The 26,311-nt window shown below is 38.4% G+C and overlaps 10 protein-coding genes across 10 annotated transcripts; 6 read left to right on the plus strand and 4 right to left on the minus strand.

The window, feature by feature from the left end:
• Nucleotides 1-1,126: 1,126 nt before the first annotated feature.
• On the plus strand, nt 1,127-4,402 carry PSE1 (importin PSE1; the record flags this gene model as incomplete). Its single annotated transcript, XM_037288780.1, has 1 exon — nt 1,127-4,402. The coding sequence occupies one exon, from the start codon at nt 1,127-1,129 to the stop codon at nt 4,400-4,402; it is 3,276 nt and encodes a 1,091-aa protein (XP_037144675.1).
• A 318-nt stretch (nt 4,403-4,720) lies between these two features.
• On the plus strand, nt 4,721-5,623 carry PXR1 (telomerase inhibitor; the record flags this gene model as incomplete). Its single annotated transcript, XM_037288781.1, has 1 exon — nt 4,721-5,623. The coding sequence occupies one exon, from the start codon at nt 4,721-4,723 to the stop codon at nt 5,621-5,623; it is 903 nt and encodes a 300-aa protein (XP_037144676.1).
• Nucleotides 5,624-5,924: 301 nt separating this feature from the next.
• GAS1 (1,3-beta-glucanosyltransferase GAS1) lies at nt 5,925-7,589 on the minus strand (the record flags this gene model as incomplete). Its single annotated transcript, XM_037288782.1, has 1 exon — nt 5,925-7,589. One exon carries the CDS (start codon nt 7,587-7,589, stop codon nt 5,925-5,927), a length of 1,665 nt encoding a protein of 554 aa, XP_037144677.1.
• Nucleotides 7,590-8,419: 830 nt separating this feature from the next.
• On the minus strand, nt 8,420-13,990 carry FKS3 (putative 1,3-beta-D-glucan synthase; the record flags this gene model as incomplete). The annotated part of the gene is made up of 1 exon (XM_037288783.1): nt 8,420-13,990. One exon carries the CDS (start codon nt 13,988-13,990, stop codon nt 8,420-8,422), a length of 5,571 nt encoding a protein of 1,856 aa, XP_037144678.1.
• Nucleotides 13,991-14,285: 295 nt separating this feature from the next.
• On the plus strand, nt 14,286-14,798 carry HG535_0E00360 (uncharacterized protein; the record flags this gene model as incomplete). Its single annotated transcript, XM_037288784.1, has 1 exon — nt 14,286-14,798. The coding sequence occupies one exon, from the start codon at nt 14,286-14,288 to the stop codon at nt 14,796-14,798; it is 513 nt and encodes a 170-aa protein (XP_037144679.1).
• A 551-nt stretch (nt 14,799-15,349) lies between these two features.
• SCW10 (putative family 17 glucosidase) lies at nt 15,350-16,519 on the plus strand (the record flags this gene model as incomplete). The annotated part of the gene is made up of 1 exon (XM_037288785.1): nt 15,350-16,519. The coding sequence occupies one exon, from the start codon at nt 15,350-15,352 to the stop codon at nt 16,517-16,519; it is 1,170 nt and encodes a 389-aa protein (XP_037144680.1).
• Nucleotides 16,520-16,838: 319 nt separating this feature from the next.
• On the minus strand, nt 16,839-18,524 carry CWC22 (U2-type spliceosomal complex subunit CWC22; the record flags this gene model as incomplete). The annotated part of the gene is made up of 1 exon (XM_037288786.1): nt 16,839-18,524. One exon carries the CDS (start codon nt 18,522-18,524, stop codon nt 16,839-16,841), a length of 1,686 nt encoding a protein of 561 aa, XP_037144681.1.
• A 150-nt stretch (nt 18,525-18,674) lies between these two features.
• CAB4 (putative pantetheine-phosphate adenylyltransferase) lies at nt 18,675-19,538 on the plus strand (the record flags this gene model as incomplete). The annotated part of the gene is made up of 1 exon (XM_037288787.1): nt 18,675-19,538. The coding sequence occupies one exon, from the start codon at nt 18,675-18,677 to the stop codon at nt 19,536-19,538; it is 864 nt and encodes a 287-aa protein (XP_037144682.1).
• Nucleotides 19,539-19,667: 129 nt separating this feature from the next.
• Nucleotides 19,668-23,219, minus strand: UBP15 (ubiquitin-specific protease UBP15; the record flags this gene model as incomplete). The annotated part of the gene is made up of 1 exon (XM_037288788.1): nt 19,668-23,219. One exon carries the CDS (start codon nt 23,217-23,219, stop codon nt 19,668-19,670), a length of 3,552 nt encoding a protein of 1,183 aa, XP_037144683.1.
• A 357-nt stretch (nt 23,220-23,576) lies between these two features.
• Nucleotides 23,577-26,015, plus strand: YME2 (Yme2p; the record flags this gene model as incomplete). Its single annotated transcript, XM_037288789.1, has 1 exon — nt 23,577-26,015. The coding sequence occupies one exon, from the start codon at nt 23,577-23,579 to the stop codon at nt 26,013-26,015; it is 2,439 nt and encodes an 812-aa protein (XP_037144684.1).
• Between the last annotated feature and the right edge of the window lie 296 nt (nt 26,016-26,311).

Raw genomic sequence — 26,311 nt, forward strand, 5'->3', positions numbered from 1 at the left:
ATCAAAATCACTTGGTCAACTTGTCTAAATCTTAATTTGCCACCCAACTTGTGTATTTAACCATCACTTCTTAAGAATCAACCTCATTCTATATTGGCCGAAATTGCGTTCAATGCTCTTGCAAATCGTTTTTCTAATATCCGTCGCATCCTGCCTGACAGAGACAATTTCCGCGGAACGGTGTGTTCGCGGATACAAATCCTGCCAAGGCCAAAGAAAAAGAGGCAAAGCGGCACTGTTGGCATCTCTAATCAGATTGATATGAACTAGAATACCGCTAGGCAAGCCCTAGTTGTTGGATGCGTCAGTCCAGCGATTGAGGCGAGTAACTCGGGACGCATATCCGTTTTTTTTTGGAGCTGTCAGCTGGTAAATGCATGTAAGGGCGTACGCAATTTCTTCGCAGTGCTGCTCCTTACGGTGAGTCCTCAAGCGGTCTTTAGAAACTCAGCAGAGCCTCACTAACAGATGCCTGGCACTATCGCATGGGAACATCAGTTTAGATGTAGAAGTGATCCCGTGACATTCACGTGACTATCACATGCCTTTTGTCAAATCACGTGGTTTTGAGAATCGAGGAGCTCTCTTATTTACAGCACTTGAGGGCGCATTACCGCTATTTGGCTAGCCATACTGGTCAGCAGGTGTCTGCTTGCTATGCATCAGTATATACAGATAGATAGCGCTCTACCAAGTCTTATTTGATTTAATCTTCGTTTACGTCATCATTAACGAGGTGTGTTTCTATCCAAGTTGATAGTGTTGACAGTTCACTACCTATTTTTTTTGTGTGAAGCTGTCCTACAAAGAAATTTTTAAAACAAATATGAAAATATCTGATCTACAGAACAAAGTTTAAAAAAATACCAGCTTGATTCAATATATTGAGACCTGCACCAGTTTCGAAAATATTCAGAGACCCAGTAAACTGGATTAGCATTGACTCAGGCATCTTGTGGTACCCAACAAGCTTTCATTTTCCCGAAACAAACGGCAAGCAACATCGATTTGATCGGAGGATTCCCTTTGGACAAAAACAAAAGGTTTTGAGCGAGAAAATTTGAGTTTTTGACGGCATAGGCAGATACCCAATTTTGCATTACAGATAATAGTAATTGGTGGAGAAATGTCGGCACTCTCAGAAGAGATCAATAATACTCTGATCAATGTGCTACGTGGATTTGCGTCGCCTGATAATGAAGTGCGTGCGGCTGCTGAGAGTAGTTTAAATCAAGATTGGATTACTCCTGAAAATATTGAAGTTTTGCTGATTTTTCTATCCGAGCAAGCTTCATTTTCTCAAGACTTAACGTCCGCTGCTTTATCGGCAGTCCTTTTCAGAAAACTAGCCCTGAGGGCGCCTCCGTCTTCCAAAACTGTTATAATAGCGAAGAACATTACGCATATAAGTGGGAACGCTCTTGCCCAAATTCGTGCTACATTGCTCAAAGGGTTTATTTCGGAAAGACCCAGCAATATTAGACATAAACTATCAGATGCAATTGCAGAATGTGCGCAAGACGATTTACCTGATTGGAACGAACTTTTACAAACTTTAGTGGAGGCTCTAAAGAATCAAGATCCAAATTTTAGAGAATCGAGTTTTAGAATTTTATCCACAGTACCACATCTTACAAATGCAGTGGATATTAGTAATATCATTCCAATATTTGAAGCAGGATTCACAGATTCGAATGATGATGTGAAAATAGCGGCAGTTACAGCATTCGTTGGCTACTTTAAACAATTATCAAAATCACATTGGTCAAAATTAGGTGTTTTATTACCAAGTTTGCTCAATAGTTTACCTAAATTTCTCGATGATGGTAAAGATGAAGCTTTGGCTGCAGTTTTCGAATCACTCATTGAATTGGTGGAACTGGCACCAAAACTTTTCAAGGACATGTTCGATCAAATTTTGCAATTTATTGACATTTTAATAAAAAATAAAGATTTGGAAACCCCTGCGAGAACTACAGCACTAGAATTGTTGACTGTTTTCAGTGAAAACTCCCCATTGATGTGTAAATCAAATCAAAATTATGCACAATCCGTCATAGCAGACACTTTGTTGATGATGACCGAAGTCTCTATAGATGATGACGAAGCTTCTGGTTGGAGAGAATCCGACGATGCGGAAGAAGATGAAGAGGAAGTCGCATATGATCATGCCCGTCAATCTCTCGATCGCGTATCCTTAAAACTAGGTGGTAAATATCTAGCAGTTCCCTTGTTTCAATATTTGCAAGAAATGATAAATTCTAATGAGTGGAGAGAGAGATTTGCAGCATTAATGGCACTTTCGTCTGCTGCAGAAGGATGTCGTGATGTATTAGTTGGAGAGATTCCTAAAATCTTGGACATGGTTTTACCACTAATTAATGATCCACATGCAAGAGTTCAATATGGTTGTTGTAATATATTGGGTCAGATATCAACAGATTTTGCTCCATTAATTCAAAGAACCTCGCATAATAGAATTCTCCCTGCATTGATCTCAAAGTTAACACCAAACTCCATTGATAGAGTTCAGACGCATGCAGCTGCGGCGCTCGTTAATTTTTCAGAACATGCGAATCATGCTATCTTGGAGCCTTATTTGGATGACTTATTGACTAACTTATTAACACTACTTCAAAGCAATCATCTTTATGTGCAAGAACAAGCTTTAACAACGATTGCATTTATTGCTGAAGCAGCTGAGAAAAAGTTCATAAAATACTATGATACTTTGATGCCTCTATTGTTGAACGTCTTGAAACTTGATGTTGATGGTTCAAATCGAGTTTTGAAGGGTAAATGTATCGAATGTGCTACTTTGATTGCCTTGGCTGTCGGTAAAGAGAAATTTTCAGAGCATTCGCAAGAATTAGTCAACTTGTTGATGATTTATCAAAATAATGGTATTCAAGAGGATGATCCAATCAAAACGTACTTGGAGCACGGTTGGAGTAGAATTTGTAGGATTTTAAGAGAAGATTTTCTGCCGCTGTTGCAAATAGTCCTTCCGCCATTGTTAGAAACGGCGAAGGCAACTCAAGATGTCAGTTTGATCGAGGAAGAAGAGGCTGCTAATTTTCAGCAATATGTTGATTGGGACGTCGTTCAGATACAAGGTAAGCACATTGCTATTCACACATCTATATTAGACGATAAAGTGTCAGCGATGGAGCTATTACAAGTCTACAGCAGTGTTTTAAAAAATTTATTTGCGAGATACGTGAGTGAAATAATGAACGATGTTGCAATTCCTTCCATTGATTTTTACTTGCATGATGGTGTTCGTGCGACAGGTGCTGGCCTGATTCCGGTTTTACTCTCCTGTCTTATCGCCTCTGAAGGGACACAGAACGAGGAAGTTCAAAATCTATGGCAAACATCGTCCGCTAAACTGATCGCTGGTATCATGTCGGAGCCAATGCCCGAAATAACTCAAATATATCATACTTCTCTTGTGGACGTCATTGCAGCAATGGAGAATCATTGTCTCAACGATGAATTACAAGCTAGATTTACTAAAGGTGTTTCAGCAAACTTGACTGATGTTTTTGAACGAGTGAAGCAACGTCATGGCGAAGACGATGAGTACAACGAGGATATAGACCAGGAATTCGAAGATTTTACAGATGAAGACTTATTGGACGAAATAAATAAATCACTCGCAGCTTTTTTCAAATCGACCAACGGAGCATATCTGACTCATTTTCAAACTTTATGGCCACTCGTTTCCACTTTTTTACAAGATAACGAAGTGATTCTAATTTTATTTGCTTTGGTGGCGATCGCAGATATGGTTCACTATAGTGGAGAGCAGTCTGCACCATTCAAAGACCTTTGTATGAGCAAAGTCACATCCTTTTTGGTTTCACCAGAGTCAAGTATTCGTCAAGCAGCAGCATACGCAATAGGTATCTGTGCTCAATATGCACCAGCCTCCTATGCCGATATTTGTGTTGCATCCTTGGAACCTCTATTTCAAGTTGTCAATATACCAGATGCAAAATCAGATGAGAATCAAACTGCCACTGAAAACTCAAGTGCGGCGATAGCCAAGATTCTTCATTCCTTTAATACTATTCCAAATTTGGATACCTACATCGCAAATTGGCTACAAACATTGCCGATAACCGTCGATGAAGAAGCTGCTGCCTTCACATACAGGTATTTGAGCCATATGATAGATTCAAACTCTGGCATTGTCTCAGATCCCTCTAATATTCCAGTCATACTCGACTATGTGGTGCAGGCACTTCATCATAAATCCATTTCAGGAAAAAATGCAGAAGCAGTTGTTCAGTCAACTAAACGACTCTTGAGTACTCTGTCTCAACAGGATGCGATGGCCCTACTACAAAGGTATCCTCAAGAGTTCATGCCTGCAATCCAACTATGGTTTTCCTGAACCTTACATATTATTTAGATGACGTTAGACACTATCCGTCGTATCATTGTGCCAAGCGATACCTTTATATATATGCTTTAAACGAAAGTTTGCCGCAGTCCGACCTGTATATTAAACACTTCTTTATTTAGGTAAGGAATTACTAGTGCCCTTAGATGAGGCGTTTTGTACGTCTATTACACTAAATTCCGGTGTTGAAAAAAAAAAAAAAAAGCGATGAGTTGCATTCCATTGAAAATACAATTAATGATGCTTTCAATGAATTGTTCGAGCATAGCATTACGGCATATCCATAAGTGATATTCAACTAATATTGGCATGGGATTGGCAGCAACACGAACGAAGCAGAGATTTGGATTGGATCCTCGAAACACTGCCTGGAGTAACGACACTTCGAGATATGGTCATACAATGCTGGAAAAATTCGGCTGGCAACCAGGCATGGGACTCGGAATGTCACCAAATGCATCACAAACCTCACACATTAAAGTTTCCATTAAGAGTGACAATGTTGGTCTAGGAGCAAAAATCAAGAGAAAAGAGCGAAAAGATGCATTTGATAATGGCGAATGTGCAGGCCTTGACTCGTTTCAGAGAATCCTCGGTAGGCTCAATGGTAAGGAACAGCAAATAACTGAGGAACTCGATAAACAGAGAATAGAGAAAGTTTTAAATGGTAAATGGGGTGTTCATTTTGTTCAGGGAGAGGTTCTTGCGAGTACTTGGGACCCAGATACAAAAGGACTGAGGAGCTATGCCAATCCAAAGAAAAGGATAAATGCTGATGAGGAACTCTCTACGTCTGAAAGTGATAGTAAAAGAAGAAAAAGTGATGGAATTCACAAGAAGGAGAAGAAGGATAGTAAAAAGAAGAAGGCCAAGAAAGAGAAGAAGGATAAAAAAGAGAAAAAGAGTAAGAAAGAGAAAGAAGACAAAAAAGAAAGCAAAGAGAAGAAGAGTGGGAAGCATACTAAAGAGAAGACGAAAAACAAAAAGGAGAAGAGGAAGGAAAAGAAAGGCAATAAAGAGAAGTTAGACGAAGAGAAATCAAAAACGAATACCCCGTTAGATCCAATACATTTGGCAGCCTCTGAGACGGCTTTAAATGTCACTAGTATACCTGGCAGATTGTCCGTGCGTTCACGTTACATCAGACAGAAAAGGTTAGCAACAATGGATCCTAAAGCTTTGAAGGAATTATTCATGGTAACAAATAACTAAAAGCAAGGCTATTCCGAAATTCTTGACGACAATGTTGGTGCATTCTGTCCCGCCCCAATAGAAAAATTATGAAATGGAATAACTTTAATTATAGATTTTCATATATTTATATAACACAAACTTTCTTTACATTTACCATAAACTCAGAAAATTATATTTTTATTAGTTTTTTAGTAATGGACAAAAGTATTGATAAAAACCGTACTTCCCATAAGACTGACTACGCGATCAAATAGATCTTTGAATCATCAACGTAGAAAAAACATTCACACGTAAACTAAAATTTGTCAGGCTCGATTAATCAAGCTAAAGCAAAACCCATGCCAGCGACAACAGAAATTGTGGCAATCGAAGATAAAATAACTTGAAACAAATTGAATTCTGCGCTAGAAATAGCAGTACTTTCTTTTGTGGCTGAAGCTGAATGAGTAGAACTAGAGCTTGAAGAGCCTTGGACGGTAACTGAACCTGAACCTGATTGGGTGATTCTAGCAGCAGTTGTAGAGGAAGAGCCACCACTGAAATTTGCGCTTGCACTTGCCTGGTTCATACCACTGCTACCAATTTGAGCTAACGCGGAAGAGCAACCTGATTGAATACTTGCAGTTTGTAGACTTGCAGAACCACTGAAATCACAATCACTCTGTGAAGCACCTTGAGCTTCGTAGTATAAGTTCAAAACAAATGACAACTTGGCTTGTGGGCTACAGAACGAGTAAGCACCATAATCACCTGATGTACCATTACCTTGAATACCATCACATGAGATTTCACCACAAACGTAATCGAACAAATCTTGATAGTCATCCTCAGAAACATCATCATCAACTACACAACTCAAAGATGCGCCCATACATTGGCATAGATTTCTGTCAGGAGTTGGTGGTAAATCTGTAGAAGCTTGCCAGTATCTGCCAGTTCTTGGACAAGAGAGACTTGTTGAAGAGGCAGTGTAGGAGGCATTGTTGGCAGAAGATGGAGAAACGCGTCTAATTTCACTAGAGTAGTAATTATAGTCGTCCAAGGTTCTAACATTGTTTCCATCAATACTAACCAAACCATAGTTATTGGATTCTTCAAAATACATATAAACAATACCACCAGACCAAACATCAGTCATATCATCACCGAATAAGGTTTCAACTTCAGAAAACTCTCTTGGTCTAATAGCGTTACAACCGTATTCAGAAAAGAAGATTGGAATTGATAAATTTCTAAATTCGGCAGTTCTATCAGCGTAACCGGATCCACGGTAAGTGGAGTTACCACACCATTCGTACATATTAATACCGTAAAAATCAGCTTTAACATCTTCATCTCCGCAAGCAAAATAATCAGCAATAGCAACTCTAGTATCTTCATCATCGTTAGACGAGTATCCCACAGGAATACTTCTGTAATTTCTCTCCCTAATATAAGACTTCATATCTCTAATTGCAGCCTTTACAAAGGCAGAAGCATCGGTGTTGGTATAGTTATTTGTAACTTCATTACCAGCAAAGAAACCTAGCACATTAGTATAATTTGCAAACAGATCAACGACAGAGGTGTATTGATTGTAAAGTTCCAAATCCCATGATGGGCTCAATCTATTGACAGACGAACGTGGAGCAGACAAATCAGCAATAACATATATACCAGCGTCGTTCAAGGCTTGCATACATTGAGAGTGATCGAAAGATGTGTTGACAGCATAAATACGAACAACATTGGTGTCTACAGCTTGTAAATATGGAATATCTCTGGAACACGTTTCGAAATCTGCTAAAGGATCATTGATGGATTGACCAGTGGTGGCATTAGCGGTGTCAGCTTGATATGCGATACCTTTGATATAAAATTGAGAACCGTTGTTGGAAAAGAAGAACTTGTTTCCGAGAACTTCAATAGGTGGCAAATCCTGTGCGGCAGCAAAACCGGCATAGATAGAGGCTGCAGCAACAGAAAATAAGGTCTTAAGCAACATATTGTTGTTGTTTTTGTTATAAAAGAATGGAAAACTTTGCTTGTTCCTTCACCGTTTTTCCTTGCCCTTGTATCCTTAAACCGGTAGCAAGTTTATAGTAGTAATAGAGATATAAGTGAGTGAAACCAATTCAAAAGCGAATCTTGTAATTTGAAAATTGATTAGATAAAGAGCACTCTATTAATTAACCAGTTCTTAAACGGTAGCAAAGCTAGTTATATAGTATTCTTTCAAATCTCAACACCAAAAAGTCAAAATAACCTAGAAGTGTGTAACGGAAACTTATGGATGAACGAAACTCCCATTTACTTTTAAATTCCTAAATTTGAAAAAAAAACAACAGAGAACGAAAACTCACCTTGAAATGACGATAGACCACCAAAAGTTGAACAGAATTATTACTTCGACGAAAACACCGCAGTATCACTTATCAGATTTCCAAAAAAAGATCGTTTTGTCTGTCCAGATTTTTTGGCGTTCCGTCTGGCATTACCAACAGAAACATCATAACGACAACCGTTTTCCTAGTTTCCCAGTTTTTCCAGTATCTCGAAAGATTCGTCCGGGAAAGTAGTGGGGTGAAACTTGCTCACTGGAAAGTTGTTTTTTTTGTTTCCTCCATTTTTACGTTTGTTTTTTTTGGGACGAAACGAAGACTCCGCCGTAATGGCGCTCGGGCGCGAAAAGGAAACGAAAAATAGATACTGCCAAAATGGGTAACGATAAAAGATTCAATCTAGATTCGTTTTGAAACGAGCTCCAGTACTGCATGTCATATACTTCACACATTTCATACATATCAAACATTTGAGTTTCTTTTGCACTGAAGATCAAGGGACAGTTTTAAATTGCGGATAAGGTGGCGTAGTTGTTAGTATTGTTGTTGGGGCATCCGGACCCGTGTCATTGTTATTCTGGTTTTTAGGCTGAATTAAACCGGTAAATGACGTGCCCTTCAACAGTTGAGATGGTTCAGCTATCAGTTTATCGGCGTAGAAAGGTGCGATGATCAATATTAAAAGGAAGCTTAGAATTAAAAAATAAAGTGTAAAATATTGCCGTACGATTTTATTTCTCTGTTTCTGCATCTTTCTTGGATATATTTTCTTGCTGTTTGTCAATAAACTAGTTTGTTTTAACCAAAAAAGGATCATCGAGTGCCAATAATCGACAAATGGAATGAGTACTATTGGAGTTTGAATATAAAGCAAAAAATGGGAAAGGAAAAAATCACCAGCGAAAAAACTTGACTCCATTATCTTGACAAAATACTCGCGTATTGGCTGTAGAATTACTGACCACCCCATTCCTGTGTTATACCACCTGCCTGTCCACCATGCTAAATGTGACTTGCTATTTCTGAATTCTTTGGTTAACAGGAGAATAGATATAATTTTAAAAATAAAATTTTGTAAATTAATCGTAGCAATCAACAGCATGAGAGTGCGAGCAAAACTCCAGCCTTCTAAAACCCAAATTAATTCGAAATCAATCAAATAAAAAATAATTGAACAACCGTGAGCAAAAAATGCCATTATAGACCCAGTATTTTGGCAACATATCGAAAGTAATGGACCAGTTAAAAATGATAATGCAAATAAAAAAAATAAGACGATTGCATTCAATAGAATAGGGAAAAGTGTCACTATTAGTAATCTCAAAACTGTATCGGTTGGTGTTGTATCTTTAACGCCTGTTTGAGCATTAATAAATGTGTAGGCTGTAAAATTGAAAAAGAGGAAGAATAATGGTATCATTAGTTCGATGCAAAACACATTATTGAACCTCGGTCTTTTTCCCGGTGAAGAGTTACCTTGTTCTGAATCATCATCAATAAATTTATTCTTGAAACCAGTAAATCTTGCTCTACCAAGTTTTGTAAAATTGCTCCACGATTCCTTCTTATATGCTGCATTGCCTGAGGAAATCCAATGTATTAAATTTCGATAATCAATGAAAAAATCTGAAAATGCAAATTGATGTGGGTTAAAAATGAATGGTGCAAAGCACATAGAAATAACGGTTATCCAAAACCATAGTAAAGCTGGTTGCCACATAGAAACAATGCCAAATATCAGCATTAAAAAAACTTGAATTCCTGAATAAATTGCTGTGTTAACAAATCGAGAGTATAAAATAGAAAAGCTTATTCTTGATATTGCAAATCCCCTTCCAGTGGGGATATACTTTGCATCGCCAAAAGTTATATCTCCAACCAATGCATTTGAGTACACTTGACAAACAAAAACTTCAAATAACGGTGCCATAGAAAATAAATGATGGAAAAACCGTGATGTTGCTCTCCAAATTCCTTTCTCCAGTAATTCCTGTATTAATAAGGGTGCGAATGCTATAAAAAATACAATAAAAATTGAGAGAACAAAAATTGATACCCAGTGCAACGCAGGTTGAATATTGTAACACCCAATCGGTTGTTCCAATGAAGTAATGAGCATATCCTTGTTATACTTGCATAAAATAGTTTCATGGTTTAATGATCCCAAATTTATTACAAATAAAAAAAAAAGTTGAACTGATATTGAAATGAACAAATTATTCAAATGAAACCCAGGATGTGCATAAAAAAATGAAAGAAATCTGTCAATTGGTAACTGAGTACCCAAGTAATAATATTCTCGTGATAGTAATTGTTCACCCATTCCAGCGCCAATTTTAGTTGTAAAATTCAAAATCGTTCCAAAGCCAAGATCTCTTCCCTTTCCACATTGATAATAATCACTATGCTTAATTCTTCCTCCGCGACATAAGGCATTCATCCCTGCAAAAATATCTTCATTCAAGTGAAGCCCCTTTTGTGCTTTTGATAGTCCACCTCTTGTTGTCATAAATATGGCATTCAAAAAATCAGGATGACCATAATGAAGCTTACCTCCAATTTCAGCTAATGTTCTTGCAAATAATGTTCCAAAAGTTTGTTCTTTACCAGCTGCAATATCACCTAAAACACCAATATTTTCTGAGAAAATGTATTCTCTTGCACCAACTATTGCAACTGGTGATGGTAATTTATAAGAATCCAATCCAGGTATATAAGGATTAGTTGTGGATATATTCATTTCCTCAAAATCACTTAAGATTGATCGAATTTTTAGGCATTCTTCCAAATAATTATCTTGATTTGCGTCTATAACTTGAATATATTCACCTCGATAAAATATAATTGAATGATTTTGATTATCTGATTTACCATCACCAAGAATAGGATTACCAGACAATCTTATCTTGAAAAAAGGCTCCCTTAACCCAGTTTCTTCATTTATCTTGGCATATCCATTTGTTAGACACGAATAATAAATAATTTCATCATTATCTAATTGTTTTTCCTCCAATAGATATGAAATATTCATATTGGGGTATGCTTTTAATAAAATTTCGGCTCCCATTTTTTCGTCTTCTTTAAATTTTGCATATCTTTGCATTGCAACCAGCATTCTAAACTTTCTGTTAGCCATATTCTCTAAACCATTCTCAAGTGCATCTAAATTATTTCCATATAAATGAATCATTGATGGATTTTCAACTCTAAATAATAATTTGATTGCTCTTGAATAATTCATGAATCCTGAGACTGTTCTATAAAGAGTTTGTGTTCTAAGTGAAGACCATATTCTTGTTCTTAATGTGAATGAAAATTCACTTGAATTGAATCCAAATACTTTAAATGGTAAATCATTATTCTCTCTTTGCACAAAATCTAAACTTAGATCTTTATGATTAACTTTCATATCATCGAATTCATCCGGTTTTTTAGATGACTTTCCACTTGTCGTTGTGATCTCATCTATATTTGATTTTTGTTTCATTAGAGAGTTTATGAATGTTTTTGAATTATCATTCAATTCACTTTCATCTATTTCATCATCATTAACTTGATAATTTTGTTTTGAATCTCTATCATCCTTACCATATTTTAAAGCATCTTTCTCCATGCTATAAAGTTTTGTATCACGAACAAAATATTCCCATTCTTGAGGATGTAATTGTTTTAAATAATCCAAAATTGATATTCTACTTTGATTTGATTCCTCTTTAATAATTTCCCTTAGATTTAATAAAATTTTCTCTGAATAATGAGGTACAAGTACTGTAAATGTTGGCATTCTTTCTACTGCAACGGCTTCAGTAATTGGTGTTGATAATGATTGTGCAAAAAATGAAATTCTTCTTTTAGCTTCTGAATTAGATGGGAAACAATCAGTTGATTTAAAATTTGAATCATCTTGTGAAACGAAAAAAGTTGGTGATTTCAATGTTCTCTTTTCAGAATTTATTGATCCAATTTGTTGATATAATAATTTTTGAACATGTTCAATAGATAATAAATGTTCACGATACATTGATATTATAATTGCGTTCCAAATTTGAGAAACAAGTATTTTCGGTTTGAATTTGATATCTAAATCTGATGTTGCTAAAATCTTTGAATGAATTCGTTTTGGTAATCTTGAATAAATATTTTTCCATGGAGTTAAAATTGATGTTCCTAATGAAAATGATAACATTATTGAAAAAACGCAATTGCAAATGATATACCAAAGATAAGTATCCAAGAAAAATAATGTCAAATCAGTTAATAACATTAATCCCAGAGTAATTTTTGATTGCCATTTACAAAGGTAGTTTTTCATCAAAGAATCACCATTACATCTTGATAGATTTAAAATTGAAAGTACTCTTATAGGATCTCTTAATGATAAAGTCAAAAAAAAATATGATTCAATAAATTTTGCCAAAAAAACGAAAAACCATAATCCGTATGAGAACCATGTACTTCTACCAGAAAGTTTTGGAAAAGATGCAGTAAATGTTTGTGATGCAAAATATCTTCTTTTCTTTTGACCTTTTTTTAGATAGGATCCAAATAGTCCTCCCAAAGGTCTTGTTGCAAAAAAAAATGTTGTTATTAATGCAATAATCAATTGAATAATGGAAAGAATATAAGCAGATCTTGAATGAACATCAAGTTCAAAAAATCCAAGAATATAGACTGATGGACCAAAATTTAAAAGGAAAAAAAAACATAATGTAATCATTCTTTTTGATAAGTGTTGACCACCAGGCCATTCACGGGGAATGAATCTCCATTCAAAAATTGTAGCAAAAATTTGAATTAAGCATGAAATTGATCCACCAAATGCCATAACCGTTAATCTTGCCTGGGCTGTTGGCGGATTGTTCAATAATTGAACATAATCCTTGGTATAAAATGTTGGTGAATTGAAACTTGTGAAAAACCAAAACGATGAAAGATGTATAATCCAAAATCTATTAAAATTTGTTACGCAATGCATCCAACTTCTAGTTTCTGTATAAGTTTTATAGAAAACCTTTGACCAATCGACATTTTTCAAATGATTATATCTTTCCTGTAACGGTTTATCAATTAACCTATCCCCATTCTGCAAAACAATACTTTCAATCCCTTCAGGATACCAAAACAATTGATTTATATCATCGTAACCGATAACATCCTTATGATCCTTTTCTTTTATCCATTTTCCTCTTGAATTTTTGTTATACAGCTGATCCCTTAAGAAGTTGTATAAAGGATTGATAATTTCGGTCAGAAATCGGTATTGATCGTCATAATCTTTTTTTTCATGTTCAAATTCATCTGAGTTGCTGTTTTGATTTTCATACAAGGTTTCATTTTGATCATATTTTTGTTTTTCGTGCGAATTTATCATTTTAATTGATAAAGATGAATTTTTATCAAGATCCAAAGCACACTTGAAAATAAAACACAAACATTCAGGAGCAAATCGGATTTGATTCGCCTCACCCCAGCAAAGCAGATAGAGAGCCAGTTGCCGAATCAAATCGCGATGTGATAACATTTTCATCTTCAAACGCCATTTATAATCGGTTGAACTCGTACAATTTTTCCCAGAAATCTCAGAATTCTCATTTGTGATCAAGGTTGGCAGATTATTGATGAAGTCCTGCTCGTTCTTTTCCCAGTCTCTTAGTTGCTCCTTGATGGAGATACCACGTTTCTTGGCGAATTTGAGATTTCTGTGTCTCGATTTGCCATGCAGCTTCATATTTGCGAAGCCCAGCTCCTCGTCTAGATCCATCTGAGCTGCAAAAAACCACTTCTTGTAGTTGGACTGCTCACCACCAATATAGGATGCATGCAAAGAGTATAGCGCGCTCTCGCAGTTGGTTCTGCTTGCACGGGAATCCAGTTGCGCCAGAAGATGATGAAACATGTTCTCTTTGCTCGACTGCTGGAACCCAAATTTCCTTGCCAAATCGTCAAACACTGCTCTGATCTCCTCCTTGGTCACCGGTGCACTCTCATCTTGGCACCAGGCTGGATACTCTACATCCGTGAGAGAGATAGGCGACAAAGGAACCCCGTCATGGTTGCTAGACATTGCCGTATTGACTTCCCCAGTGAACTCAAGGACGCAGCTTCTCGCTTTTCATCTACTAAAGACACACCTATATATAAGCATAGCCACTTTAAGCAGTCGCTCCCCGGTGTTCGCGACGTTTCGGCGGCTAATTTGTTTTCTGTGTTTTTGTGTCACCTGCGTCTGGGTTACCCTGCCTAGTGCCACCCCTAAACCCGCCGCGCCTCGTCGATGATGATATGCACCCGTCCATTGTCTTCGTGTGCGATGAGTCCGGAGTCCCGCTGCGACAGCTCCATCTGAGAGAGAAGCCGACATGAACTGGCATGAAAAGTTCAATCATTATACCCGAATAGGAAATCTCCTCTTCGGGAGAAAAGAACACATCTCTCAAAAAAGAAACGCCGCATCTAAAGGCTGTTTTCCTCCACTGTTCGTCTCTGCGTACGGGCGCGCGAACGCGCCCCACCTTCCTAGACAGGAAATTCCTAAACAAAAAAGAAACCACGATGACGAAAAAAGAAGAAAAGAAACACAAAATAGTTTCCACTTTCGCCCCCGCTACCTGGCCTTTACCCTCCTCCGCCAAATCTCTCCGTCCGCGTCTAAGCAAGGTGGATGGATTCGTCAAGTTCGCGCCCAATTCGTTTCGCATTTGAATCTGGAACGAAATGAAACGGAAACGAAACGAGATCTGTGGCTACACAATAATAAACGCTACAGCTCGCGGATCTTCGCAGGCGGTGCAGGCAGCGCAGCGCAAGTCGCGAAAGTTCTTTTTAAGTCACCGACTGACGAGACGGGGACTATGCATCTCATGGCCCATTAGCATCGATATCTTGAAAAATAATCATCAATCGTAACCGTTTTCAGGATGAATCGGGAAAATATACACAAGTTGCGCGTCAAAATGGCACAATTGAGGTGTATCCGTTACAACAAACGTGCAGGATTGTTCTACAACGCTATTTCTTTCGCAATTGGGGACCTGAACGGATTGGAACGGGTTGGTAGGTAAACTGCAAATGGGAGAATCAAAGGATCATTTTCCGTTTCATGTTTTTTTTCTGTAACTTTGCTGATATTTATTACACTCTCATTTTTTAGTTTGACGAAGATTTTCTTTTTAAATATAACCAAGTGTGATATTTAGTAGCTTTCTCTGCCAACAGTTGTTTCTGAAACTTGGATATTTTTGTCTTTTAGTCTTTGTGCTTCTTCACTCATTCAATACATTCATTTTTAGCGTCACAAGCTCTCTTTAACACTTTATTACTGTGGAACATCGTCAAGGTTATTTATTAACTTCCAACTAAGTCATTCCTTCCTTTACCAGATAGATCCTTTCGACGACCGCTATAGTCCAACAAGAACAGAAAAATGCGTATTACGAACATTATTGCCGGTGCCTCTCTTTTAGGTGCTGCCATGGCTGCTCCTCTAGGTCACGAGCACAAAGTCGCCAAACGTGACGCTGTGACCACCACTGTGCAGGCTCAAGTCACCGTTGTTGTTGGTGCAGGCGCTAACGGTGCTGCAAGCGCCTCCACCGTGCCAGCCGTCCAAGCTGCCGAGGTTGCTGCTACTCCAGCTTCTCCAGCTGCTGCCCCAGCTCCTACCTCATCGGCTGCTCCAGCTGCCCCAGCTTCTAGCAGTGCAGCAACCTCTGAGGAAACTTCCGCTGCTTCATCTTCCCCAGCTCCAGTCTCTTCGAGTTCTTCCAGCTCCAGCTCTTCCAGCTCTTCCAGCTCATCTGGATCTTCTGACTCTCTAGTCGGTGCCAGCGGTGCTAAAGGTATCGTGTACTCTCCTTACAGTTCAAACGGTGGCTGTAAATCTGCTAGCGAAGTCGCTTCAGATTTCGAACAATTGAAAGACTACCCAATCATTAGATTATACGGTGTCGACTGTAACCAGGTTGAAAACGCTTTGCAGGCAAAGAGCTCTTCTCAAAAGCTATTTTTGGGTATCTTTTTCATGGACCAAATTGAATCCGGTATCAGCCAAATGGCTAATGCTATCAACCAGTACGGTTCTTGGGATGACGTCGTCACCGTCTCTATTGGTAATGAATTGGTTAACGGTGGTCAAGCCACTGTATCTCAAGTTGGTGAATATGTTTCTACTGGTAGATCCGCTTTGCAATCTGCTGGCTACAGTGGTCCAGTTGTTTCTGTTGAAACTTTCATCGCCGTTATCAACAACCCAGGTCTTTGTGAACATTCTGATTACATGGGTGTTAACGCGCACGCGTACTTCGATCAAAACACCGTTGCTTCCGACTCTGGTAAATGGTTACTGGAACAAATCCAAAGAGTGTCCACCGCATGTAATAACGAAAAGACTGTTGTTGTAACAGAATCCGGATGGCCATCTCAAGGTCAAACTTTTGGTGTTGCTGTCCCATCTAAGGAAAACCAAGCGGCTGCTGTCAAATCTATCATCAGCGAATGTGGTTCTGACACTTACGTCTTCACTGCTTTCAACGATTTATGGAAGGCTGATGGTGCTTATGGCGTCGAAAAATACTTTGGTATTCTATCGAACTAGTTGTCTCAACAAATAGTATTATGATTTTTTACTCAACGGAGTAACATTTATATCTGATCCGTTATTTTTCAATATCCCTTCTACGCAGTTCTTTCTTTTCTTCGATCGTTTCTTCAGAATGTGTATTCACACTCGTGACTTTTTTGATACTCTGATATCATCAAAGTCTATGATTCATTTCAATTTTACCTTTCTTTACAATTGATATGGTTGCGAGCGGTTGACATTTGCTGTTTATTTTGCTTGTGACTATTTCTAATTATACCCCGATTCTACATACATCTCTATTTATATGTACGTACATATGCTTTTATAATTACTATTTGCTAAAACGGCTTGTAACAGGACTTCTAGAACGGTTCCTTCTTCTAGGTGGAGTAAGAGAACCCCTCCGTTGTCTCCTGGGAGGTGTTTTGGACCTGCCTCTACTCCTGTTAGGCATCGTAGGATTTTTGTCAAATCTTGACTTTGGTGCGAAATGCAAATCCCTTTCTCTTAACCCATTTGTCGTACTTTCATTCTTCCCAAGATCTGGAATTTTTTTTGATTGGTTGACGATCTCTAATTGACCTCTCATTTTTTGCGTCAGAGTACCAAGACCTATTGCAGTAAAGTAGTTGATCGAATATCGCATCTTTTCAGGGTCGCTCATTGGAAACATGTTAGCCAGATATGGTTGCACGTAGTCCTCCTGAAGCCTATTTTCCAACTCTTTGATTTCCAGCTCGGCCACAAGTTCCTGCATTATGAATTTCAAAAAAATACGTCCCGGAGCAGTGGTATCTTCATCACTCATTTTAATGCATTCAAAGACTTCGAAACCGATATAGTCCGAGGCTATAATGTGCCCCCAAAATTTTCCCATTGTTCTCAGCTGGAAAGGCTCAAAATCCTCAGCATTGTCGTAATTTTCCTTGAAAATCTTTTGAAAGGCAGGCTTCCATGATTTATGACTAGAACACAATCTCTCGGAAAGGAGACCATAAAATTTCGAATATGTCGACTCCTGTATGCTTGATTTGATGATAACATCTACAACCCTGTGCTTTTCTGGGTCGGATATCCGAAGTTTCAGTATTTTATGCGCAGCTTCATCGCCCGATAAAGAGCTTTTCAATATCAAATATATTTGTTTTTTGAATTCAATCTCATTTTTTCCTGTCATATCTTTAGCAAGCAGCACATTCGTTTGAGGAGCCAGCTTCTCATTAGATTCTAGCAAAAAGCGTTCATTGAGAGCTTCGAATAACTCTGCGGTCTTCAAGAAATTTGCCTCATATTCAAATTCACCCAGGTTATTTGAGGGTGTGATTGTATCATTATCTATAATGAATGTATGAGTGTGTCTCTCACCTTCCAGCGCTTCTGCTAAAATTTTACTCTGAGCATCCCCGTAATTTGACCGTCTTATGTCAAAAAGCTCCTCGACAGCCTTGGCTGTGGAACTAGAGAGCAATCCCGCTTGCAAAAGCTCTCGGAGTTTTTCATATACCATATTGTGGGCTGTGTTGCTAACCTCCATCAAATGTTTTCCACCATCTCTCAGCAAGTTGACAACTAAACTTATTGAGAAGTTGTCACAATTTTCCAATAGTAAATGCATTAACTGCAAAATAACAATCTCATGAACAACTTCATAATTGAATAAATGGGTTAAAAGAGATAATATCGCAACAGCTGCCCTTCTATCTTGCCTATTGTATGCCTCAATAAATTGGGCAGTTCCTTCCTTCACTAATATTCCACCAATATCCGGGAACAAAGAGTTAAGCTTTGCAGCGAGTAGCCCATATGTTGCTGCATCACATTTTAGCTTTTGGCACCTTAATAAATGGTAGACTATAAGGTTCTTTGTCAAGATGATGTTCACCTCCATTAAGTCTGATAAAGAGGATTCGAAGTTCGTGCTGTCAGCATTTTGAAAAACTGAACCCAAGTATGCATCCAAAACTTTCCAATTACTTCTCTGACTCTCCTCACTAGCGTCATTCGGGTTTGTGGACATCTTAAGTTTAATGTTTTTTTAGTGACTTCAATCGTCTTTTCTTGAACTTTTTCGTTTTATGTTAGCTTTGCTCTCAATTTACTTAATTAGTGATATTATCGCACACAGGTAATAACTTCAACAAGTTCACAGAAGGGAAAAGGGGAAGAAATGGTAGTGGCAGCGATTGCGTTTCAGGAAATTGAAAGTTTAAACTTTGAAGGATTGCACAACCTCTTTTGTGAGCTTTTTCAAAATTTGAAATTTGATGCATCAAGCGAACTACACATCATACTTTTGGACACATTTGATTCATCTATTTGGCTTGACAGGGTACTTGGAAGATTCTACAGCATTTCTAGAGATGTTCTATTAGCAAAAAACTTGCACACTATGTCAATTACTATCCTCTTTGGCGAGTACGCTAAAGATAATTTAAGGTTAGACTATTTATTTATCCCAGCAAAGGAGCTTGTTCAAGAATTCGATGCCTTGAACTATGATATTTTCAATCAGCCAAGAAGAGAAAGAGAATTAAATTTGTTTCCAGAGAAGCGAAATGACTGTGATGAATATGCAGTGAGCGCCTTGGGTGGTACCTTTGATCATATTCATGATGGACACAAGATACTTTTGAGTATTGCATCCTTCATAACCTCAACCAGAATTATAGTCGGAGTGACTCATCAAGATTTGTTATTGAAGAAAAAATACAAAGAATATTTGGAGTCTTTTGAGAAAAGATGTGGAAGTGTGCGACAATTTCTAAACCTGTTGAAACCATCATTGAAGGTAGAAATTGTCCCAATTAAAGATGTCTGCGGACCTACCGGAACGGTTCCTGAGATTGAATGTCTGGTAGTGAGCAGAGAGACGGTCGCAGGAGGCGATTTCGTTAATAAAACTAGAGTAGAGAAAGGGCTCCCAAAACTAGATATTTGCGTCGTCAATGTGCTCGGAGGAGACGAGGAAGATGGCTGGAAGGAGAAGTTGAGTAGTACCGAGATTAGGAAGATGCTAATGCATGGGATCTAAGTGCTGTATAAGAATGACCACATACAGTTATGTATATATGGCCGCTTGTAATTATAACGACATCACATCAATTATCATGTATTAAATAAAGTCTCTACCCTTAGTGTACCTGTATCAAAAATCCAGTGATCAGTTTTTGATGACCATTGGCCTATCATGCGCACTTTGAGATCTCAACCTATCTGGATGATCCATATATATGCAGTCCAAGCTGCTCATGACGTTGTACAAAACAAGCTTTCCAAGCTCCTCTTCAGAATAGCCTTGCAATTGCCTGAAAGAGGTTCCTGTGGGAGTGCTGAACGATATGCCCAATTTGATTTTTGCAAATTCTTTTTGCCCCAGGCCAAATTTCTCATGTAATCTTGCCCTAGTTTCAGAAAATGTTTCATTAGGTAATAATTCAAATAAAAACGAAATACCATGCCTATTTTCCATATCCTTGAAGTATTGAACCACTGCCACTAAACGCCCTTTTATACTTTGGTCATCATTTTCTACAGTTCCCAAGTCTTCCTCGTCGATAGCGTCATTGTCTGCATTTTCTGCAGAATTGTCCATCTGTCTAACGAGAGCTAGCTCTTGTGGAAGAATACGGCCAAATAGCAGAACAGATTTTCCTATGCTCTTCATTGTACTGTTTTCTGACAATATGCCTTGAAATTGAAAATTATAATTTGTCCAAAGTAGAATATTACCTTTTTCCTCATCAGAGAAACCTATTTTCGCTTGGATTTTGTCTAAAAACTCCTTTACCGTACAATCATTTTTCACTTTGAATTCATAAGTCTGATAGTGGATATAACTATCTCTGAGCCAGTGTAATTTCAAAGATCTTAAATGTTCTAGGTCTTTTAAGCGCACAGATAAAACCTCGTATTCAAACAATGGCTTAACATCGCAATTATAATCTCTAACGATATAATCGCTGAGGACCGAGTCTGATTTCATTGGGAATCTACCATTAGCGTAGAGAGCAAAAATCTTAAGGTATTCCGCTTGTACATTAGTATGCAGTGCAACTACGTTGGAAACTTCTGTGTATGTCGCATGTGCTGATATCCAAAACTCAAAACTCTCTGGAGAAGAGTTCTGTATAACGTACTCCTCTGTTGATTCCTCAGCTTTCGTAAAAGTAAGCTTAATTCTGTGCCGCAAATACTGATAAAAATCAAGAAGGTTCCTGTATACCGGAAGTACTTTAGGTACTTCCGATTTGGTTTGGAAGGCTAAAATATCTCCTGATGACAGTTCGGCAGCATAAAATTTCTCCTGGTTTGGAACTAACTCAATGGACCCTGGTTGCAACTCTTCATAAAACTCCAGTGGCCCCACTGTACCGTTAATTTCATTCACAACATCGGTAAGAGTTGATACACTACTTAATTGATTTACTGTACAATATCCGAAGCCTTTTAATGACTGCGACTGTGGGTCGAATTTCTTCAAAAAAATAAGTTGGGAGTTCAAATCAGCATTAATTAGCGGTATTTCATCCTGAGAGACAAGCTTTGTGACATTCTCCCTTAAATTATCAATCAATTCATCAGTTAGGCAAACGGATGGCAGAACACCCGAAATTTTTAATTTCACCAGAAAGTTTAGGTCCAAATACGGCTCTTCAACAAAAATGTCTAAAGCCGATACTCTCCCAGTGCTCTCATTTTCAAAAATATCTTCCAGCGTCATTTCTTCAATATCTGGGGGTAGTGGCTCTTCTAGACGTAGAGTAGCATTCCTACGAAATCCCATCTTCCAATACCTAACGTTCTTGCCATGTGGTATGCCTAGCTGCTCATTAAGCTTTTTGTAGACATCTTTCATATAAGTTTTCGAAGTTATCCTCAACAACTTTGATGATGCATCCTCTGAATTCAATTCTGGCGAGTATGTAGATGAGCGCATGTTTGGACAAATATCGAAGCCCTCGTAATGAATAAAATTTTTTGCAGAATTGACACGAATTGAAGTGTATAAGTGAGCTTCTCTAATGTCTTTCTCTCTTGCCTCACGTTCAGTGTTTTCCTGTTGGACGCTGCGTACAACATGCTCAGGTACGTCTGTTTCAGTAACTGGTTGCAACAAGTCATCTTCCCTGCTGGCTTCCACATAGACAAGCATATAAGCATTTGTATGACGGGCAACTAAGTATTCTTGACACTGTTCCCGAGTCATAGTACGAAGTTTTTCGTCTGGTAACCTATCGAAACCAAAGTTGTCATCAAAAACTTGCTTGCTAGTAACCTTCCAAACCCTTTCATCATCAAATCTATACCATTGGTCTGCAGTATTCGGTTTTATCAATGCATAATAGTGCCCGGTTGATATATCCCCTGTGTGAACTAAAACGCCATGCAAATTATAGATGCGAGGACCAGGGGTTGCCTTCAAGACATCTTTATCCATGTATGGAGAGAGATCAATACTTTCAGGAAATTCATAACGATCATTCACTTTAATCAACTGATCATAGTTGAAGTCATACTCGAACCTCTTCAATTGTAAATGCAGTACGGAAGGAAATGCTTCGAATACGACACCTTTCTTGGCATCTTGAAGGCCAAAATCTTGAGCTGCATATTGATTTTCTCCATCCATTAACTCCACTTCTATGTAATTTTCGAAAGATTCTTTTAAAGACTTCATGTTTTTTACATTTAATTGAATATCCCAAAAATCCTCCGTCCGCACACTTTCATAGTCAACATTTATGCATTTGATATAGCTTTTCATCTTTCCAACAAACAGCTCATTTAGTTTGCCTTCAACGGATGTGCCCTTCATTCTTGTTTCCAATCTGTCCATTAAAATACGATTCAACTCTTGAACGTCATGCTGGGTGAACGCTTCGACATTATCCCACCCAAACGATCTCGTTAACTCCATAGTATCCAACGGATACTTAGAGACCTGTAGCTGATAGAATGCCCTTTGTAGAGCAAGTGTCACACTATCATTAGGATTTTCGTTTTCAGTGGGTATCTGGTATACCAGTTTCCTGAAATACTTTGTGAAAAAATATGACTGCAGTAATGAATTCAAATAGCACGTTGCCCCCTGATTCCTGAAGCCCACGTAACCAGTTACTTTCTTGGAATCATAATTGATAAAATTATGCCATAAAACCCCAGTTTTGTCCTTCAGGACTCGTATGTATGCCGTGATATTCAGTTTCGAATCACTTAAAAGACCCGACACGCGCCCTTTAGTGGGATATTTCAAATGATTCAGATCTATAAAGTTTGCAAACCCCCAATCAGTATCTGAGGCATTAAATCTATGATGCGAGCTGTTGACTATGTGGACTTTGTCATCCTCTCCTGGTTTTGAGAGCACAATGCTAAACTGAGCGCAACAATACCAGTCAGGATTCACCACCTCCATTTCTTCCGATTCTGGATTTCTTCTCTCTTCCGCATGCGGTTCTAAGTAAACAGCCAGACTCTTATTCTGGTTTCCCTGTGGGAAGAGAAGCAAATCCCACTCAAACTCACCAATTCTAAATCTTTGTGAGACATACTTATCATTGGTCAATTCATACCATCTATCAATATGCCACGTGAATCCATGCTCCGTTTGAACTTCTATCTCTTCTTCACTATCAAGTTTAGGAAGTACTTCACCAATCGTCTTACCCAGATCAATCGGTTCCGTAACCGTACCGGTTATCTCTTCAGTCATCACTCTATAAAATCAGTCTGTCACTTGAAAGCAAGATCTGTTCAATAAGTAAAAGATGCTGGGAGGATGAAAGCTTTTGAAGACCTTCGAGAACACAATTCTTCCAAGTCCCTCTCTGTTCCGCCATGGATCGTTTTGAAAACGGGGCATACCTTAATTTTGCCGTTTCGAAAGGGGGCAGGATGTCCGGGAAGCAAACTTAGAAAGTGAAAGTAAGAGACTTTCGTTACCCGAAGGCCAAATGATAATGAATGTTACAAGTACCAGAAGACATTCAGTGAACCCTGTGAAGATCGTTGTGATTGTTAGAGGTAGGTGAGGTTTATATATAAGACAGCTGTTAGCCTGCTTTTTGCCATGTTTTTGAGACTATATTCAGCCAGATCATTGGTGGGAAGGCGAGTAAATCGTCTGCATTGGCCCTCGGTTTCTAGGGTTAAGAGATATGTATCTTCTGAAATTCAGCAAAAGGACGTACAGGCAGGTGAATCCACGACTGCAACAGATACTGGTATAATCCACAAGACTGAGGAGGAGACGCTGATTTACTTCGACAATGTATATCCGAGAGCGACATCGCTTTGGAGTCCTGCTCAGTGGTACAATCTGTTGCTTACGAATCAGTCAAGAGACGCTGTAAGAGAAAAGATTAAGAACTTTGCGAGTCCGCCAAGCAACCCTGTCTATGGATTAGAGTTGATATCCTCAATCCCCGTGAAGAGAGACGGGGGCGTCTTTGCCACATTTCTGGTACCACCTCAATACACGAAAGCTCAAGTTAATGCCATGATACAACAGAACACAGCCAAGGAATCGAGCACACCGGTTCTCTCTTATTTTACCAAAGCATCGGCCTTTCCAGTAAAGGGATACCCGTGGATTGAAGACTTGAAGAGGTTGCCAAATAAGACTATTCTCATAAAGTTTCAAGGGCCTGCCCTTACCGAAGAAGAAATATATTCGCTATTCAGAAGATATGGCACTATTTCTGATATTTTTCCTGCTAGTGGTAGTGACAACTCCGCCAGAGTCAAATACAGATCTTTTAGGGGTGCGATATGCGCCAAGAATTGTGTTTCAGGTATCGAAATTCACAATACGGTGCTACATATTCAATATGAAAGAATCGCACAAGGTCACCTGCTCAATAACTTTTTTGTGAACCATACGAGAATAGCCATTCCAGTTGTAATCGCTCTCCTGTCTATCGTTGCCGTTTTAATTTTTGATCCTATCAGAGAGTTTTCTATAGAGCAGAAGATTACCCACAGATATTCTATATCCTGGGATAACCATTGGTTAAAACGTATCAGAAAATTAGGCTCCTCAACAATGTCGCAATTTAGAAATTATTGGTATTCTGAAGATTCTTCTCAGTCGAAAAAACACCTATGGGAAGAACGTATAGAAAAAGTGAACGATTTGAAAATGTGGCTAGAGGAGAATAATAACACATTCGTCGTTATTAGAGGCCCTCGTGGCTCTGGGAAGCATGAACTCGTTATGCAACATACACTTTTGGAGAGAGAAAATGTCTTATATTTGGACTGCGATAAGTTTATTAAGTCGCGTACTGACGCCAAATTTTTGAAAACTGCCGCAAGCCAGTTGGGATATTTCCCAATATTCCCATGGTTTAATTCCATTACTAATGTAATCGACTTGATGGTACAGGGTTTAACTGGTCAAAAGAGTGGTCTTTCTGAAACAAAAGAAGCACAGTTTAGAAATATGCTGACAACTTCTTTGATGTCAATAAGACACATCGCTCTTAAGGGATATAAATCTAGTGTCAAAGTGGGTGAAGATTTGGTCAACGTGAAGGAAGAAGATTATTTGCAACAACACCCAGAAGAGAAGCCAGTTATTGTCATCGATAGATTCACGGGCAAATCTGAAATAAATGGATTTGTTTATAAGGAGTTATCCGACTGGGCAGCCATGTTATTGCAGATGAACTTGGCCCACGTTATCTTTTTGACTGAATCTGTAGCACCTAATCAGCTGCTTTCCGAATCTCTGCCAACTCAAGTTTTCAAAACTTTGATTCTTTCTGATGCGTCTAAGGAAAATTCCAAGAAGTACGTTTTAGCTCAATTAAGAGATCAATTGCATAAAGATGAAGACAATGATAACAGTCAAAGCACTGAAAAAGAGGTCTTGGCGGACAGGACCACCCAGGAGATAGACGAAGCGTTGGATCCACTAGGTGGTAGAATGTTGGATCTGCAAGCTTTTGTAAGAAGAGTCAAATCTGGAGAAGAGCCCAAAGAGGCCCTCGAAAAAATGGTTGAACAAGCTTCGGAACATATAACACAGATCTTCCTGAGTGATAAGGTGGATTCCTTAAAGAGCGCCCAGGCATGGGAACTGATTGAAATGTTAAGTAAAAAGCCGAAGATATCTTTTGAGGAGATTGTATTCAAGCCACTTTTCAAAGCAGCACCCGAATTGGGTATTACCGAGCTCGAAAACAATGGCCTGCTAGGTGTTTCAAGAGACAGAGGTGTCATCAAAGAGATTCAACCGGCTAAACCGTTATTTAGAGCTGCATTTCAATATCTTTTGAAAGATAATGAGTTGTCGACAATTCTCAAAACGCGTTATCTCTTGAGGGTTGTAAGCTTCGAAACGGGCAGAATCAAAAAATGGGAGGAGGAGTTGCGACCACTTGGCAAAGTAGAGGACACAAAATTGTTCAAAAGTAGGCTGAATTATCTTTCGAAAAAGATAGAGCTAAGCAGTAGCGTCATTGACGATTGCGAGGCACAGATCAAACAGCTCTCGAAGCGATAATAGCGTTAAATGCTTTTCCAACCCTAAATATTCCCTTCTTACAAGACTTATTTCAAGATTTCAATATGCATGTAAATAGTTATATTTGACCTAATAATATTTTTGCTGATTTTTGTGCCTACACTTCTTACTCACAACTAAGGCTCGCCAATTAACCAATTCATGATAATATTTACAATTGTGTTATGAAGAACAATTCCTGGGAGGCGCTACACTGAGAAGGATAGGGCCAAGAGTAGTAAGATCAACCTTTGACATGTCTTATCATCAAAGCACACTCCAACCTTTTTGATCAA

The sequence above is a fragment of the Zygotorulaspora mrakii genome, chromosome 5 (genome assembly GCF_013402915.1).
Source record: "Zygotorulaspora mrakii chromosome 5, complete sequence".
Taxonomy (NCBI): domain Eukaryota; kingdom Fungi; phylum Ascomycota; class Saccharomycetes; order Saccharomycetales; family Saccharomycetaceae; genus Zygotorulaspora; species Zygotorulaspora mrakii.